This window comes from Pogona vitticeps, chromosome 1 (assembly GCF_051106095.1).
Source record: "Pogona vitticeps strain Pit_001003342236 chromosome 1, PviZW2.1, whole genome shotgun sequence".
Lineage (NCBI taxonomy): Eukaryota > Metazoa > Chordata > Lepidosauria > Squamata > Agamidae > Pogona > Pogona vitticeps.
Window position 1 is genome coordinate 216,883,433 of NC_135783.1, and position 20,228 is coordinate 216,903,660.

At 39.2% G+C, this 20,228-nt stretch overlaps 1 protein-coding gene across 2 annotated transcripts in view; it reads right to left on the reverse strand.

Moving 5' to 3' along the window:
* EPC2 (enhancer of polycomb 2) overlaps positions 1-20,228 on the reverse strand; it is a 96,184-nt gene that overhangs the window by 43,403 nt on the left and 32,553 nt on the right. For both annotated transcript variants that reach the window (XM_020785669.3, XM_020785670.3), the window contains exon 2: positions 4,521-4,680. In XM_020785669.3, the coding sequence (XP_020641328.3) occupies positions 4,521-4,680 (160 nt within the window). The remainder of the gene's footprint in view (positions 1-4,520; positions 4,681-20,228) is intronic.

Sequence of the window (20,228 nt, forward strand, 5' to 3'; positions counted from 1 at the left end):
TATCGTACACATTTGCAATATTGATAGTATTCGGGAGCAAAGGCTGAATCATCTTGCTTGTTGGTTTTGTTAGTTTCTTACACTCCGGGCAATTCTGTGTTTGGTGACTCTCGCCCAAACAAAACAAGCAGCGATTGTGGCCATCGGAAAAGGGAATTTTACTGGCACACGTCACACAGTGCTTGAAAGGGCCGGAGGAGGCCATAAAAATGCAGGAAGGAGGGGGGAAGGGAAAGAACAAAGAAAAGTAACTCACAGGGAAACATCTGAAAATGAAAAACTTGATTGAGTCCGTATCCAAAAGAGTAATCGTATACAGTCCAAGAATCAGTATGCAGTGGACCCTCGACTTACAGACGGCTCGACTTACAGACTTTTCGAGTTACAGACTTCTCTGGCCGCAAAATTTAGATTCGACTTGCAGCCAGAGAATCGACTTACAGACCAGAAAAAAACCAAAATGGAATAAAAATAGAATAAAAACCACTGGTTATGGGATTAATCGGTTTTCAGTGCATTGTAGGTCAATGGAGATTCGACTTACAGACTTTTCGACTTGCAGCCACCATTCCAATACAGGTTAATTCTTTAAGTAGAGGGTCCACTGTACCGTTAATAATCAGAAAGAATCACAAGAAGCAATGTCCTACTAATCACGTCATTTTAAGCTCTAGAATATTCCAAGAAGTCCTGCTCAGGCGCAGTAAAACCCAAGTGCTGTCCTCTGAAGATGCCAGCAACAGAGACTGGCGATACGTTAGGAAGAACAACCTTCAGAACACGTCCAAAGAACCCGAAAAAACCACAACAACCAGCAGTAAAACCCATTTGTGTGGATTCACAGAGGCCATGAAGAAGAAACTGACTCTTTCATAAAACCATGAAAAAGGAGCCTTCCAAAGTGTGTGTGTGTGTGTGTGTGTGTGTGTGTGTGTGTGTGTGAGTGAGTGTGTGTGTGTGTGTGTGTGTGTGTGTGTGTGTGTGTGTGTGTGTGTGAGAGAGAGAGAGAGAGAGAGAGAGAGAGAGAGAGACTTGACTCGTGAAACCAGAATTAAAAAGGCACCAAAAGCTAATCACAATTTTTGGATTTTTAAAGGACGAAGTAACAGTATGAGTACTTAATCCATTCATTGGATAAGTATAAAATTCAGAATGCCTCCACCTATCTTTAATTGAATTCAGTTATGCCATTTATCAGGTTCCTTAGGTGATCTTTGTTAAGATACTGGTTAGATCCCAATCATCCGAGGCTTCAGAAAAGTCCCCAGACTCTGCTTTTTATTCCCAGGGTCCCCAAACTGAGAACACTGAGAAACGCTGCCATGATAGATGTGACCAGTCACGCGATACTCTGCAAAACAAACAGGTAAACTGAAAACAAAAGTAGCTTTTCTAAGAAAAGCATACAACACAGATGGGGGTTGAGTTTAAAAACACTACTCTTCAGGGAGGCTTTTCAATCCAACCCTGTCTGAGCGCCTCCCATCTGGTCCTCTTTATTGTGAAAATTTGTTAGTGCCATTGGCTTTTATGGTTTTGATTTCTCATTGCTGTTTCTGTTACATTTTAGCATCCATAGTTTGTCCTAGTTTGTAATTGTCTATAAGCCGCCCAGAATAGTGCCTTGGGACTAATGGAGTGCTATATAAATTAAATATAAATAAAACCATGAAAAAAGAAACCTTCCAAAGTTCATTTCCACTGCATTTCGCTCTGCAATTTTTGCTGAGAACAGCAAGTACTGTACGGTATTTCAAAATTTTGTTTAGACTCTAAATTGAACTGGGCAGAACTGGAATATTTAGCAGTCTCACTAACAGCAAACACCTAGTAAAAGACAACCAACACACCTGGGACTAGATTTCTGAAGTGTGTAGCAATCATGTTTCTCTGTTTCTCATCCCCAAAGCAGACAAAAGTACAGTGGTACCTCAACTTGAAAACGTCCCTATATAAGAACAATTCGAGTTAAGATTCGTTGCTCTTTTCGCAAAAAGTTGCTTCAACTTGAGAATGGAGCCTCGACTTAAGTACCAAAAAAAGAAAAAAAAACTTTCCTGCCCTTTTTTGGCCTAAGTTCACCTTAGGTCAAAACAAGAAGAAAAAATTCAACCCTTAGTGGTAGATATGGGTTAATCGGCTTAGCATTACAGTGGTGCCTCGCATTACGACGTTAATTCGTTCCAGCGAAATCGCTGTAGAACGAAAACATCATAATGTGAAGTAAAAAAGCCCATAGAAACGCATTAAAACCTGATTAATGTGTTCCTACGGGCTTGAAACTCACAGTCCAGTGAAGATCCTCCATAGTGCGGCCATTTTCACTGCCGGTGCAGCGAGGAATCCGTCCCAGAAAAGAGCGGGGAGCCTTTTTTTAAACCCGGTGGCCATTTTGAAACCACCGATCAGCTGGCCAAAAATTGTCGTTTTGCGAGAATCAGTTCCCTGCTTCGGGAACCAATCATCGCTAAGTGAAATTCCCCCATAGGAAACATCGTCTTGCGATCGCTTTTGCGAACGCAAAAAGTTTGTCGTAATGCGATTTTGTCGTTAAACAGGGCGCTTGTCTTGCGAGGCACCACTGTAGTTTCTATGGGAACTAATGCTTCGATTTAAGAACAGCACCTCGACTTAAGAAAAAAAGCAGTAGATACGGATTAAATGGTTTTCAATGCATTCCTATGGAAAATGGTGCTTCGAATTAAGAAAGTTTTTACTTAAGAACGCAGTCCCAATATGGAGTAAGTTCTTAAATCGAGGTGCCACTGTATCATAGTTTATTGCCCAAATCTGAATCCCTTCTCTTTGCTCCTGGTCCTGCTTTGACTGCAACACCAAGCAAAAGGTCTTATAAACAAAATATTGTGGCTTTCTTTATTGAGTCAATCCATCTCATGTGCAGTCTTCCTCTTTTCCTACTGCATTGCACTTTTTCCTGCATTGCTGCCTTTCCCAGTGAGCTTGTCTTCTCATGATGCCACTGTAGTACAATACCCTTTGCTTGGTTATTTTAGCTTCTAGTGAGAGTCCACACTTAATTTGCTTTACTTATCTTTCTGACAATTCATGATATCTGTAAATCTCTTTTCCGACACCAGATTTCAAATAAGTGAAACGTGTGTATACACATTATGTAGTGTATAAAATGTATGTATAAACTTAAAAAATTTGCACTTCTATACGTAGCTGCTTTTCTGAGGGTAGCTTACTTTGGAGGAAACAAGTTCAAGGTATCTATGTACTTAATAAGCTTTATAAATAGGGTGCATTTAATTCAGTGTAGCATTTTGCACTTGATTTTTTTTTCTAAAAGAGCTGTCAGTTGGAGGAATCGATAAAGAACCAGACAGACAAAATGTGTAAATGGCATGAGTTGTTTTTTCTAAACTAAAACCTCCGTATTCAGGATTAATTGCAGTGTTGGCACTTCGAAAAAATAATTTGGTTTGGCGTTACCGTTTGGGCACTCAGGCTCAAAAAGATTCAATATCACTGGTCTAAGAGAAGTTCTAACAGGTCCAGCACCGGCTAATAATAAACAAATCCTCTGGGAAGCTTATAGAAAAGGTACAGTATAATGAAAACTGCCCCTTTATTTAGCCTCAACAGTTGGCAATGAAAGATGTATAGCCTCTGAATAAAGAAGCTCTATTTTAACTATAATGTCTAACAGTGAGATACCAACTATCTTCAGCAGATTTTTCTAATCATAAACACTGTATTGTGGAAGAATGCAGGATGCTTTCTTAGGGCATGAGAAAGAGGTACTGATATCAGATACTTTCTTTCTCCCATTAAAAGTAAAAGGCTTTGACACAGGACTCTTCTTTCCCAGATGGAAATGTCAAAGCTGGCTGTATATGCTCACTAACAGAGATTAGGCATAACCAGACATGTGCAGTTTGTTTATCTGCTGCCTTTCAACTGAAGCTTCCAAGAACATTTTACGGAAAAGAGCAATATGCAAATTAGGTAGGTAGGTAGGTAGGTAGGTAAAACTTTATTACGGTCAAAGACCAGCCACAAATGAAACATCGAAATATATAAATATACAGAGGTATACAAATGTATGGGGATCAAATCAATCAATCAATCAATCAATCAATCAATCAATCAATCAATCAATCAATCAATCAATCAATCAATCAATCAATCTATCTATCTATCTATCTATCTATCTATCTATCTATCTATCTATCTATCTATCTATCTATCTATCAAGATTCTGAATACCAGAAAATATTATTGCCTTTGTCAACGTGTGATACTACTTTCCTCCTCAGTAATAAGAACCAAAGTGTTTCTACCATTTTGTGAATTACGTGTCAGACACCTTCAATCTTACCCCCAAAATCAAATATAGAATATGGTTAATTTCTCAGAGTATCTCCTTATTCTTCTCTAAAACAGAAAACTTCAGTTCTTTACTCAAACCAAAAATGCTAAAGAACATCTTTTCCCCCCAGAGCAATTCCAGGGCAGTGACAGTTAACAAAAAAGAAAAATAATAATGAACTTACGTTGAATATGAATGAACTGTTTTGGCTGTTTAAACTCTCCTTTGTATAGACGACTATAATAGTTAACATTGCTTTCTGCTTCAGGAACTGGAATAACCATATTTTCTTTCTTCTCTCTGAAGACTTGCTGTGCTGAGATAGCCCGCTGCAAATGGTGTTCCTAAAAAGAAAGTAACTATTTAGTTACTGCTGAACTACAGCAAAAGTGTACTGTGTTTTTTTCTTCTAAAAATAATGCTTTATCATTTTAAAATATTTCATCATTCTGAAAACAGTTATATATGGAGAATGTTTCATTTCAAGACAGCAGGACATATATATAAACCACAAATGAATTATATATATCTCTATATATTATTCATTTGTGGTGTGGGGGGCAGGGAGACTAGTAAACTTCACTGAGGGCTGAGTATTTTTGTGCATTTTTTTCTGGGCAGCTATAGTAAGATTTTTTTGGTAAAGGAAAAGGTAAAATATTTAGATGTTTAAAGTTGTATGGAACAGGGCAAAGATCTCTGTTCACTTTCTACAACACACAAGAAGAGTACAATATTAGAACACAAGCAGACAGTTAAATGGAATCAAAAAGTCTCCTACAGAACTTGTCTAAACAAGATAATTCACAAACTTGTTACAAAAGAACACATGTTTCCAAAAATGGACTTTTCAATCCCATACTCTACCTCAAACACACCACAACACTTGTTTCAAACCAACAGATAAAATTTTGGGATTTTTTTAAAGTGTAGTAAGTTGTAACTAGGCTAGGTCACTGAATCAATGGAAATTACATAGGAGTTGACTGACCAAATCCTCACTGATTCAATGGTCTTACTCTAGGTGCTACTTAATACACTAAATACCAATATTTCACCCACTGTCTGGTTACTCATAATTTTTTTACTCTTTTAAGGCTACAAACATCTTTAAAACTACTTTATTAGATAGACATTTGCTAAACAATTATTATTTTTAAATATTCTGTATGCCACCACCTCAGGCATGAATACTGTACTGTATTAGCTGTACACAGAGGGGAGAGCTTTCCTACATGCTTTCCAACAGGGAAAAAAATTAGTCATACCTCAAGAGTATATTCACAATATCTAACATTTCAGTGATAACTCTGTAGAAGATTCATCTTTTCCAAAGCAGCTCTGAGATATCAATCAAGTGGTCTACACAGCTATTAACCCATTCTTTTTGCAACTTCTTAAAGGAGAATGTGTACTTCACCACAGGTAATGAAACCAGAGATAAAACCAGAAATTTTGAAAGGTAAAAGATACTGCAGTCAATTAGGTCTGAAATCAAGTTTAGCTTACAGAAACTTATCAGGTATTAATTTATGACCTACGTATCAGACCCTGAGATAGGGTGTTTGACACACATACAGGAGTCCTACAGAGATATATAAACCGCCAGGGGGAAAAATCAGAAGCCTGTGTCCAACTTTTACCTTAATAAAAGGTGAGTTCGAGAATGAAATCAAACCATCTCAGACAATCATATCAATATTCTATTTGAGCATCAAAGTATAAGTCTTTTCATTGTTGCAACAATTCCAGGAAACTTCAGCTTGTTTATTTGTACAAGCTTTATTTATCTACATTGCCTTTATGTAGCATATGACCAAAAGTACTTCAAAGCTGTTGTGACATACAAGCATCTTACAGTCATGTAAAAACTGTAGGCTCACAGCTTAAAATATATCCTTGCAATGTATGAAAAGTCATAGGTGTCAAAACATAAGTTGTACTTGAATATAAAATGCAGGAACATTTCTTTATAAAGACTCTTTTAAGAGTAAAAAAAGAACAATGTGAATGTTTCAAATATTGTACATTCTAAGAATCTAAGAGCTTATAGCCCAATAAAACATATTTAAAAACAAAAGACAGAGAATACATCGCTAGAATACATAAATGAAAATAAAAGCATTGTAACATTATGAACTATTTAGCAGTAGTTAAAAAGCAAGGGAAAATATCAAAGCTTTTAAAAATAAAACTATATAAAGTGAAATGTAACACAGCCTCTAAGGATGCTGCGCGCACAGACAAAATTTTTTGTCACTCACATTTTGTCAATTAAAAGTCTAAGGACAAAATCTCGCATTACTTTTATGGTGTTGCTGTCACTCTGCTCGAGGATATCAAAGGCATGTATAATGTGTTGTTTCAATGATGATGTCTTCCACTACGGTATACATGTTACCTTCATATATTTATACTCTTACAAAACTGTTTTCATTGCCTCTCATATTTTCCCCTAACTTAAATTTTCAGAGTAGAAAAGGAAACTGTTACTTTCGCCTATTCACTTTCTTCCTGTACATGGAGTAGCCCTCACAGTCAATAAATGAGTGGGAAAAGCTGTACTGGGATGCAATCTCGAAAAATGATAGAATAACTTCAATACGAATCCAAGCCAGACCTTTCAACATAATAATATAATTTATTGTCATTGTAAGTATATACACAGTATATCATACAACGAAATTCACAGACACCCAGAGACCAGACACATGCACACACATAACATTCCCCAAACACTCCCCACCCACTAGAAATCCCCCACTAAAAATACAAACATCTACACCTCATGTATTGTATTACATGATGTTTGTATTACATGACAGTAATCCAAGTTTATGCACCAAACACCGATGCTGAAGAGGCTGAAATTGACCAATTCTATGAAGACTTACAACACCTTCTAGAACCGACACCAAAGAAAGATGTTCTTCTCATTATAGGGGCCTCAAAATGAAGTAGGGCAAAATCTAATACAATTTTGTCAAGAGAACAAACTGGTCATCACAAACACTCTTTTCCAACAACACAAGAGGCGACTCTACACATGGACACCACCAGATGGGCAATACCAAAATCAGCTTGATTACGTTCTCTGCAGCAAAAGATGGAGCAGCTCTGTACAGTCAACAAAAGCAAGACCTGGAGCTGACTGTGGTTCTGATCACCAGCTTCTTATAGCAAAATTCAAGCTTAAACTGAAGAAAGTAGGAAAAACCACTAGACTAGTCAGGTATAATCTAAACCAAATCCCTTATGAATACACAATGGAAGTGAAGAACAGATTTAAGGAACTCGATTTGGTGGACAGAGTGCCTGAAGAACTATGGATGGAGTCTCATAACACTGTATAGGAGGCAGCAACAAAAACCATCCCAAAGAAAAGGAAATGCAAGAAAGCAAAGTGGCTGTCCACCATGGCCTTACAAATAGCAGAGGAAAGAAGGGAAACAAAATGCAAGGGAGATAGGGAAAGTTAAAGAAAATTGAATGCTGACTTCCAAAGAATAGCAAGGAGAGACAAGAGGGCCTTCTTAAATGAACAGTGCAAAGAAATACTGTAAAGGAAAATAATAGAAAGGGAAAAACCAGAGATCTGTTCAAGAAAATCAGAGATATTAAAGGAACATTTTGTGCAGAGATAGACATGATAAATGACCAAAAAAAAAAAAAAAAAAAAAAAAAAAAAAAAAAAAAAAAAAGACCTGGATGTCCCGGACAACCCAGATAATGTGGTTGCTATATTGAGCCAGACTTCCTGGAAAGTGAAGTCTAGTGGGCCTTAGTAAGTACTGCTAAAAACAAGGCCAGCGGAGCTGATGACATTCCAGTTGAACTATTTGAAATCTTAAAAGATGATGCTGTTAAGGTGTTAATATGCCAGCAAGTTTGGAAAATTCAACAGTGGCCAGAAGATTCCAAAGAATCTTACAATCTACATCCCAATCCCAAAGAAGTACAGTGCTAAAGAATGCTCCAACTACTGTACAATTGCACTCATTTCACACGCTAGCAAGGTTATGCTCAAAATCCTGGACCACAACAAACTATAGCAAGTTCTTAAAGAAATGGGAGTGCCTGACCACCTTATCGCCTGAGAAATCTGTATGTGGGACAGGAAGCAACAGCACTGGATATGGAACAACTAATTGGTTCAAAATTGGGAAGGAAATACAGTGGTGCCTCGCTTAGCAATTGCTTCGTTTAACAACAAAATCGCTTAGCGATGACTTTTTCGGAGCGTTTTTTACGCTTCGTTTAACGATGGTCCCTATGGGCGATTTTCGCTTAGCGATGTCGGGACCATGCTTCGCATAGCGATTAAATTTTGGGTCCCCTGTTTCGCTTAACGATGGTTTTGACAGCCCGGAGGTCGTGCTTTGCTTGAAGAGCGTTTTAACGGTCGCTGTTTCGCAATGCGACTGCCTCCAGGGTGTTTTTCCCTGTTGTTGTTTTCTTTCAAATTTAAACAGTCAATACCCAGGATGCATTGGTGTTTTTCCATGTTGCAATTTTCTTTCAAATTTAAACAGTCAATACCCAGGATGCATTGTGCCTTGTGCAGGGAAGGTTTAAAAACCCTTCCCCATGCAGCCTGGCTTTACTTTTGCACGTGGAGTTCCAGGGCTGATTTCGTGAGGAGCAACTTTGGTTTCTTCTGGAGATCTTGGCTAGCAGAAGGTAAGTTTACATTTGTTCTCTTGTGTGGGTGGTGGGTTTTATTGCATAAGTCTTACAGGTATTTTTACAGTATTTTCTTATTTTGGGGTAAATTGCAGGGGGGGATTGTGCATGCCTTTTAAAAGTTTAAAATTTTTTACTGTACTGTATTTTTATTTTCTTATTTTGGGGTAAATTGCAGGGGGTTTTTTGTGCAAGCCTTTTAAAAGTTTAATTTTTTTTACCGTACTGTATTTGTATTTTCTTATTTTGGGGTAAATTGCAGGGGGGGTTGTGCAAGCCTTTTAAAAGTTTAAAAATTTTTACTTTACTGTATTTTTATTTTCTTATTTTGGGGTAAATTGCAGGGGTTTTTTTGTGCAAGCCTTTTAAAAGTTTAAATTTTTTTTACTGTACTGTACTTTTATTTTCTTATTTTGGGGTAAATTGCAGGGGGGGTTCTGCACGCCTTTTAAAAGTTGGGATTTAAAGTTTAAAACTGCCTTTTTAATTTTTTTCCCTTGGATTGCTTTTCTTGTGTTGGGTGTGAGAGAGTTCTGCAGAAGTCTCATTCTTATTTTGGGGGGGGCAAAACTGCAGGGTGTTTTGGGGATGGCTAGAGTCATGCATTGGGATTTAAAGTTTAAAACTGCCTTTTTAAAAATTTTTCCTTGGATTGCTTTCCTTGGGTGTGAGAGAGAGGAACCTGCTCCTTCCACCAGTGGTGCCCAGTTGCCTTCTTCCTCCCCCTCATCCTCCTAGAAGACTGCTGCTGTGATGAGGGGACAGTTCTGTGTGCCTCCAGGTCACTGCATTGAACACTGGTCCAGGTGGTTTACAGACTTCAGCCTCACTTGTTCAGTTTAAAAATGTTAAAAGTTTCTGTAATGTAATTTTTATTTTATTTATATCCCGCCTATCTAATCAGTTAAGACTACTCTAGGCGGTTTACTGTACTGTACAGTACAATGTTAAAATCTTAAAAGTTTCTGTAATGTCCTTAAAAATTTATGTAATGTTTCTTTATGTTTGTGCACTTTATGAAGACTTTCTGTATGTTGATGCACTTTATAAAGAGTTTTGTACAATCCAATGTTCCTGCCTCATGTTTGCTGTTTTTAAAATGTTTTTCTATTTATAAACTTAAAGTTTTTAAACTTAAAGTTCATGCCTCATGTCTGCTGTTTTTTAAATGTTCTTCTGTTATTTATAAAGCTAAAGTTTCTTGTTTAAAATGTTTGAAATCATAAAGTGCACTTAATAAACCCTTTGTTGACCAAATTTGACTTTGTTCTGACTCTTTTTTTATTTGTTGTTGTATTTTCCCCCCCCATTGAGATGCATTGAATAGGTTTCAATGCATTTCAAATGGGGAACTGCATTTCGCTTAGCAATGTTTCCTATGGCGATTTTTGCTTAAGGACAGCTATTCGTTCCTATTGGAACGGATTATCCAGTTTTCAATGCATTTCAATGGGAAACCGCGTTTTGCTTAGCGATGAAATCGCTTAGCAGTGATTGTTTAGGAAACAATTAACATCGTTATGCGAGGCACCACTGTATTACAAGGCTGTATATTGTCCCCCTGCTTATTTAACTTATATGCAGAATACATCATGCGAAAGGCTGACCTGGATGAATCCCAAGCCGGAATTATGATTGCCAGAAGAAATATCAAGATCCTCAGATATGCAGATCATACAACTCTGATGGCAGAAAGTGAGGAGGAATTAAAGAATCTCTTAAGGGTGAAAGAAGAGAGCACAAAAAATGGTCTGAAGCTCAACATCAAAAAAACTAAGATCACCGCCACTGGTCCCATCACCTCGTGGCAAATAGGAGGGGCTCGTGGGCTCCAGGATCACTCCAGATAGTGACAGCAGCCATGAAATTAAAAGATACTGTACCTGCTTCTTGGGAGAAAGTGATGAGAAATCTAGACAGCATCTTAAAACACAGGGACATCACCCTGCCGACAAAGGTCCACATAGTCAAAGCTATGGTTTTTCCAGTAATGGAAGTGAGAGCTGGACCATAAAGAAGGCAGACGCCCAAACAATTGATGTTTTTGAACTGTGGTGCTGGAGGAGGCTCTTGAGAGTCCCCTGGACTGCAAGGAAACCACACCTATCCAATCTGAAGCAAATCAATCCTGAGTGCTCACTGGAAGGACAGATCCTGAAGCTGAGGCTCTAATACTCTGACCATCTCATGAGAAGAGAAGACTCCCTGAAAGAGACCCTGATGTTGGGAAAGTGCAAAGGCAAGAGGAGAAAGGGACGACAGAGGATGAGATGGTTGGACAGTGTCATCGAAGCTACCAACATGAATTTGACTAAACTCGAGGAGGCAGTGGAAGATAGGAAGGCCTTGTGTGCTCTGGTTTATGGGGTCACAAAGACTCGGGCACAACTTAAGGACCAAACAACAACAACAACTTCTGTGTCACCCACCTTTTGTATACAGAACATATTTGTTTTGACTAATTTTTAAACTTACAACATTGCTGCCTTAATTTCTCCTCTCTATCAAAAATATTACTGTAAGTCTTAAAATCTAAACAGTGAGGATTTTACATTTTCCAGACAATGGTGCCATAAGGCTATACAAGTTTTAATTTACATATGCCAGTCATTACATCATTTATCTCTTTGTTTACAATGATCTTATATATGTTTTCTTGAAGGCTTTCACGGCCGGAATCCAATGGTTGTTGTAGGTTTTTTGGGCTGTTTGATCGTATTCTGAAGGTTGTTCTTCCTAACATTTCGCCAGTCTCTCTGGCCGGTATCTTCAGAGGACTCCTATCCTCTGAAGATGCCACCCACAGAGCCTGGAGAAACATTATAACAACAATCTTATCTGCGTTTAAAATTATTCATTAAAAAGCAGAACAGTCATTCAGTTGCCAATAAATGTTTGTTTGTTTGTTTGTTTGTTTGTTTGTTTAAAATACTTTTAGCCCACCTTCCTCCTTCAAAGAATCCAGTGACCTTGCTGTTCTGGAGCTGGCTCACTGTTTTGGAACACTTATAGTAAACAATTTTTTTCATGCTGCAAGTTTAAAAGTAGTCACTTCAGGACAAATTTTCCTGCAATCCACAGTCATCTTAAACGGCTTAAACATACAAGATATCAAACCTTGGCATATGTACTACTGAAAAAACAAACAAACAAAAACATATGTACTACCTATGATGAGAGGTTTCCAGAAAACCTTGAATTCAAAAATCTTCTAAAGAATTTCCAATGCACTAAATAAAGCATAATCCAATTTAACACATATATTTACTGAAAATTTTAAATCATATCCCATAAGTATTTGAATTAAAATACCTAATCTAATGGTTAGAATATATCAAACAAGTAAAAGCAAAACAAGCAGACAAAAACAACAGACAAAAGTATTGTGGCACTTCGAATAATGCTATATTTTAATGTGAGCTTTCTTGGATCAAGTCCACTTCCTCAGACATTAGAGTGAAATTATATAACTGCTGTATTTATTCATGGTCTCATGACAAGATAAGGAGGAAGATAATGGCAGTGGTTCATTAGAAATGGAACAGAACTATCAGGTTGTGAATAATTGCAATTATGAGTCAATAAGGTTTGTTGACATGAGATAAACTGTGATAGCAAGAGATAAACAATGATAGCATTGTTGACATGAGATAAACTGTGGGAACCAATGTCAATTTCACACTTGGGAATCTTTAATATTCAGTCCTTTTAAGGGTATATTCAGCATTTGTATGTACCTTATCTGGTTATAAGATTAAGAGTGTTAGACTAAGACTGGAATTGGGGAGACCTGGGTTCCCTCATGAAACTCACAATGTCACCTTCGGTTTTCTGTATTCTTTTAGTTTTACTCTCTTCACAGCAATCCTCAGAAGGTCTCTATTCTTGCCTTCCAAATCAAAATACATCAGAATTTTGATTGGACAGCAATACACTGTAGTGGTTAGAAAACAAAGAGCCCTGTAGCATCATCAATGCTGAACATTTTACTGAGGATAATTTTTTAATGAATTGTAGCCCATTTCAGTTACAACTATGTCCTGTTTTCCTTGGCATAAAATAAGGAGACATCTAAAAGTTTAACAACTTTTATTTGGTTTAAGCTTTCATGGTCTGTAACTCAGTTCTTCAAGTGCATCTGAAGAGGTGGCCTATAGTCCATCAAAGCTTAAGCATCCAAAAAGTAGTTCAGTCTTTAATGAGCCACAGTATTCTTTCCTTGGAAAGTGAAATAAAAATTAACCAGAATCCCCACTTTGGTTTTACCCTGCAAAGGCAGACAGAGAATTTCTAAATTTATAATGGCTTTATCAGCCATTCTCAACATTTTTCAGGCCACGGCCATAAACACAATATGAAAGAAATATAGATTGAATTATTTAAGTTGCATAATGAATCTCTTAAGATTTGTGAAAAAAAATTTCCAGAATGTGGCCCCTTCAAATGTCCTGGACCGTATGGCCCCTCACTGAGAATGTGCTTTAGATCAATAAAATGTTATGTCCTCTCTCACACACACTTCCTAGGACTAATCACCTACTAAAAATTCATGTCATAACAGCTACAGCACAGCTGGCAAAATCCCTCTTGAAGTATCTCACATATCTTCAAAACAGATGGAACTTTATAGCACATCATATATATGTGATTAGAGTTTTCATGTGTGGGTTATAGCTCAAAAATCTGATTTTAGAACAGGGATTAAAAATTCTTAATCTGTATTATGAAACAATGCCTTATTTATTTACCTACTGTATTTTTCTCTACATCCTCTTTCTTCCAGGCAAGGAACTCAAGGCAGCGTACAATACTTAAAAATACATGCTTAAAAGCACAATAAACTAAGCTATTACTATTAAAATAATTATACAGTGTTAGAAAGAAATACCTTAAAATGAATATTAATAAAGTATTTTTCAAAAAGTATTATAAATAGAGCCCAATAGTTCAAACTTTATTTTTGTTTGGTTCCATAACAATAGGTTCTGTATAGATTATTTACATTATTTTCCTATAGCATTCAATCAAGTAGATATCATTAGAAGAAACACATTATTTTAAGGAAAATCTAGATTTATCTCCCCCAGATGCATACTTATTAACAACAAGCTCTGGTAATGAAAGTAACAGAGCTGATCAGTCCAATAATCTAATTCTAACTATTCCCTTTCTTTTGTTTTGTTTTGATTCAATGTAATACATTGCTGGAAATTATTGGAAGTGCTATTCAATTAGCTAGAATAATCCAGTGCTACTGGTTCCCTGGCAAAGGCTATTACAGTGGTGACCCGCATAGCAACGATAATCCGTTCCGGAAAAATCGTCGCTATGTGGATTCATCGCTATACGGAACAAAAAAGCCCATAGGAATGCATTAAAACACGTTTAATGCATTCCTATGGGCTGTAAACTCACCGTTATGTGAAAATCCTCCATACGGCCGCCATTTTCGCTGCCCGGTAAGCGAGGAATGGGCGCGAAAACACAGCGGGTGGCCATTTGAATTACCCGGTGGCCATTTTGGAACCGCCGATCAGCTGTTGCAAAAACATCGCTATGCGAAAATCGGTAAGTGAAAAAGCTTACCGATCATCGCAAAGCGATTTTTACTACCTAAATCATCGCAATGCGATCGCTTTTGCGATCACAAAAAAAGCCATCGATATGCGGATTTGTCGTTAAACGGGGCGCCTGTTATGCGGGGCACCACTGTACTCTTCTGCAATTTTGTCTATATGAAGACTTAACCACCATCATCCGCATCACATGGATACTTTCAGACACTGGAAGTATCAATTAAAAAGAGGATTTTTGGTAATGATGTCAATCTGGGCAATCACAGTGTGATAAATATGTATCGGGGAAACTATGGGTTAAAGCAATAACATGAAAAATGCATGGGTGATAGCTTGTTAAACTGAGTCTGAGTGGTGTTTTAAATCATGATTTAAATATAGTTTAATAAAATCCACCTTGTCCACCAACAAGAATACCCATCTTAAAGTTGCCAGCTATTTATGCAGACGATACCATAGCTAAAGATGTACTGCTAGCATCTGGTAGGTGCTAAAAGGGCACACTGTAGAAATGATTTTTGACTGGCTCCTTGCTGACAGCAGATTCAAGCTGGCATAGGCTGCTTTGCAATGAAATTACAAAGAAGTGGAAAGAAAAGAAAAAACAAAGTAAACTACAATGAAGGTAAATCTCCCCAAATATCTCCTCCCAAAAATATATAAGCCAGCAAAACTTTGGAAGTGGAATAACATCTGTAGCTTCTCAGACCAAGAATCCCACTTAGGGGATTCTCTTTTACTTAATACACCTATGCTCTTATAGACAGAAAGAAGATTCTGTTACCTCCCAGAAAACATCTGGTATTTAATAGTCATTGACTATAAGTTTGTTTCATATTCAAGTATTTTTGAAGTGTATGACTGTTAATTTTACATTTTCAAATTACAGTGGTGCTTTGACTTACAAACGTCCCAACATACAGTCAACCCTCGGCTTACGAACGGCCCTAGTTACGAACATTTCGACTTACGAACTGCCCTGATAGGAAAATATGGACTCGACTTGCAAACTTGGATTCGAGTTACGAATGGAAAAAAGTGCGGGGAAGGCAGGGAAAGCAGGAAACTTGATCTTTCAGTTAGTGAATAGGCTGCTTATCTGCTTCCTCGCGCGTCCAAGCTGTTACAAAGTGGGAAGAGAGACCTGGGACTGTATGGAACTGACTGGCATTGTCATTTTTAAATGTACAGTGGACCCTTGACTTACAGACGGCTTGACTTACAGACTTTTTGAGTTACAGACTTCTCTGGCCGCAAAATTTAGGTTTGACTTGCAGACTGAGATTTGACTTACAGACCAGGAAAAAACCAAAATGTAACAAAAACGGCCTGTTATGGGATTAATCGGGTTTCAATGCACTGTAGGTCAATGGAGACTTGACTTACAGACTTTTTGACTTGAGAACCGCCTTCCAATACGGATTAAGTTCTCAAGTCAAGACCCCACTGTAAAATTTAGTTTAAAAGGTGCTTTGTTTGGGTTAAGCAGTGCTTGGGTAAAAGGGCACTCAGTTTGAGTTAAAACCTGCTTGGGTAAAAACCTGCTTGGTTGCTTTAAAAGCTGCTTGTTTTGATTTAAAAGATGTTTCGTTGAAAAGGTGCCTGTTTTGGTGTAAAAGGTGCTTGATTTAAAGTGTTCTTTTTAAACAGTGTTCGTTTGTTCCCTCTGTGGTTTCCTGCCCTTTTTTTAACCTATGCCATGTTAGGTTAAAAAAAAAGAAAAGAAAAAAAATTCTGTCCCTAGTGGTAGGAACGGATTAACCGGTTTTGCATTAGTTCCTATGGGAACTAATGCTTCAACTTACAAATCGTCCCTCGACCTAAGAATCAAAAACAGCTGGAACGGATTAATTGGTTTTCAATGCATTCCTATGGGAAATGCTGATTCAAGTTAAGAACTTTTCGATTTACAAACTTCCTTCTGGAATGGATTAAGTTTGTAAATCGAGGGTTGACTGTACGACCATTTCAAGTTACGAACAGCTCCGGCCGCAAAACTTTTGGCCAGAAATTCCAGTTACGAACAGAAAAAGGCAGGGGGAAAAGACAGGGAATTCAAACTGCTAACCTTTGGTGGCGAAGAGGCTGCTCCTTGTAGCTCTTTTGCTCCAGCAGTTAGAGTGTGCATGATTGCAGGAGGCTTTGGACTGCCTGGTAAGGTAAGGTGCTGCTTTCTGCTTTTTAAAAACTGTTCTGGGTGGGTTTTGCAGCATGGTAAACGGAAGAGCTTCAAAAGCACTGAAGCCGGCTTCAGTGCTCTTGAAGTCCTTTCCGATGTCAGTTTCTGCTCATTTTTAAGTGTCTTACAATGTTTGGAACCTGTTTTAAATGCTTGCAATCGTTAGCCCACCTCCTGAACCCTATGCAAACTTAATTTGGTGTTGTTCTGAGTCGTCGTTAATTTTTGGTGATTTTTTTTGTTTTCTCCATTGAAAGCCTTTGAACGGACCATTCAAAGGCTTTCAATGGAGAATTTAAAAAATCACCAAATTAACAACTCAGAACAACACCAAATTAAGTTTGCATAGGGTTCAGGGGGTGGGCTAACAATTGCAAGCATTTAAAACAGGTTTCTAACAGTTTAAGACACTTTTACAGGAGCGAAAAAGGGACATCGTTAAGTGAAATTCCCCCATAGAGAACATCGTTAAACGATGGGGGAAATTCCTCTAAGAAACCCATCGCTGTGTGAATTCATCGTTGTATGAAGCAATCGTTGTGCAAGGCACCACTGTATTTCACAGACTAACAAAAGAGAGGGAAGCTCCCTTTTTTCTTTGGTGATTAACTGCAGGAATCATCCATATTATTGGTTCTTTCCACCAATCCTGCCCAACCTCTGTCCAATAAGTCTTCAAAAGGGAGCTGCTGCTGCTGGCAAAGGAAGAGGTGAAGACAGATTGAGAGAAAGACACAGTGTTCGTTATCATCAGGGCTTGGCTCTTTCCACACACTCCGCCACACCCTTGATTTTAGAAGCTATCATTGGGGTATTGCTGTTGTTTCAAATGCACCTGAACATGTTTGCACAGGGTTCTTCCATTCACCCAATAAACACTTTATTGGACATGTGCCTCGAGAGAGGTTTTGACCATCTTGCCTTAGCTATTGCTCTGATGCTTACAGACTACTGCCACTGGGGTGAAAGTGCCCATTTTTCTTGCTTTCTTTTAGTTCAGAGATTCCATAAAGTTCACTTAGCCTGACTTAAATTCAAAACCTTATTCTGAAATTAATTTTATTGAAACATTGGCAATTGTTTTAGGAAAGAATACTATAACATATATATTTGATTTGAAGAATAATTATGCCACTGAAAACCAGGGGGGATTTCATTTAAATCATGATTTAATATAAAAAAACAAAAAAACATAGGTTTTTAAAAATGATTAACATTTTAAAAATATTTTTCCTTAAAATGGGATTTAAATCAGTTGAGTTTTTTAAAAAAAACATTGATTTTTATCCACCCTGCTAAAAGTGATTCATTTATTACTCTGTACCATGCTTCTAATGAATCACTAAGATGTACTACTGCCATTTTCAAAAACTCCTGAACATGACAGCATGTACTAGGCATTGTTAGTACACATATTTCACAGCATGCTTCCAGCAATAATTATTTAAACCTTTAAATAAAGGTTATTAGCAGGGGCAAAAACATATACCTGGACCAGAGTGCCTGCATGCAGAGGAAGCCAGAGACCATCGGCCGGCCACAGCCACTGGGTGAGAGGCAGTGGACTGTGGTTGGGCCCCTGCTGGATGCCAACTCTCTTTCCCAAGAGAGCTGCTCAGCCCCCTCTGTGTCTGCAGGACCAGGCCCTTCTGCTCCAGGCTGCCTCATTCCTCTCAACATGAGCCACATGACTTTGGGGGGGGGGAGAGAAGGGGCTTTAGAAATGTTTTATTTTATATATGTTTTAAATGTTTTTAAATTGTTATTAATTGCCATCAATTAAGAAGAGACCCACAGCGGATCTAATGGAACAGGAAGGGGGGAGGGCGTTGGAGGGGGTAGACATTGAGGTGGTGCTGGGTAGGGGAAGGAATGGCGGTGGAGGTAGAACATGCCCGCGTAGGAGAAGAGAGGTTAGATATCTTATAACTATCCCCTCTTCTAGTCCTACCTCCAACCAGATGGTATCAGGTGACCATATCAGCAAACCCTCGGGCCACACGGTGCTGTTGATGAACGCCAGGTCAGTATAAAATAAAACTGCCCTCATCCATGATGTAATTCTGGATGAGGGGGCTGACCTGGCGTGCATTACTGAGACCTGGGTGGGAGAGGAGGGTGGTGTTCCCCTCTCCCAGCTGTGTCTGCCTGGGTACACAGTCCAGCACCAAGGTCGCTCGGAGGGTTGGGGAGGGGGAGTTGCTATAGTCTATAGGAGTTCTATCTCCTTGACCAGGCTTCCTGTCCCTTTGAGAAGAGGTCTCGAGGGCCTGTATTGTGTGTTGGGCTCGCGAGACAGGTTAGGGATTCTGTTGGTGTACCGCCCACCCTGCTGCGTACCAACAGTCTCCCTGCCTGAGCTGACGGAGGTTGTCTCGGACCTGGTGTTGAGGATTCCCAGGCTGTTGGTGCTGGGGGACCTCAACATTCATGCCGAGGCTTCCTTGACTGGGGCGGCTCAGGACTTCATGGCCACCATGACAACCATGGGGCTGTCTCAATGTGTCATCGGCCCAACGCATGAGAAGGGCCATACCTTGGACCTGGTTTTCTCAACGGGACTGGAAGATGGTGATTTGGATGTGGAGGGGTTGGTTGTGACCCCATTGTCATGGTCAGACCACTTCCTGGTCAAGTTTAGTCTATTAGCTTCTTCTTCCCTCTGCAAGGGTGGGGGATTAAGATGATCCGCCCTCGGAGACTAATGGATCCAGATGGATTCCTGAATGCTCTGGGGGATTATCCGTCTGATATGGTTGGCGCTCCTGTCGAAGCTCAGGTCACCCTATGGAATAAGGAGATGACCCGGGCTGTTGACAAGATTGCGCCTAAGCGCCCTCTCCCTGCTCGCCGAGCCCAGACAGCTCCCTGGTATACAGGGTCTGCAGCTTGGGGGTGCTCCTGGACCCCAGTCTAACACTGGAAGCCCAGGTGGACTCGGTGCCCAGGGGCGCCTTCCTCCAGCTGCAGAAACTATACCAGCTATGGCCCTACCTGGATGAGCAGAGTCTCATGACAGTTACACATGCACTGGTAACATCCCGTATAGATTACTGCAATGTGCTTTACGTGGGGCTGCCTTTGAAGACGGTCTGGTGACTGCAACTGATCCAGAATTGAGCGGCGCGGCTGGTGAGTGGTGTGGCCGCCAGGGAACATATCAAGCCGATTCTGTATACGTAAGTTACATTGGCTACCAGTTGCTGCCCGGGCCCAATTCAAAGTGCTTGCTTTGACATATAAAGCCCTAAACGGCTTGGGCCCTGGATACCTGAAGGGCCGCCTCCTTCCATATGAGCCTACCCGGCAGTTAAGATCCAGCCAGGGGGCCCTTTTGAAAGAGCCGTCCCTCAAGGAGGTAAGAGAGATGGCTTGTAGACAAATGGCCTTTTCAGCAGCAGCCCCCAGACTATGGAAGGCCCTCCCGACTGAGATTCGTCTGGCACCGACACTG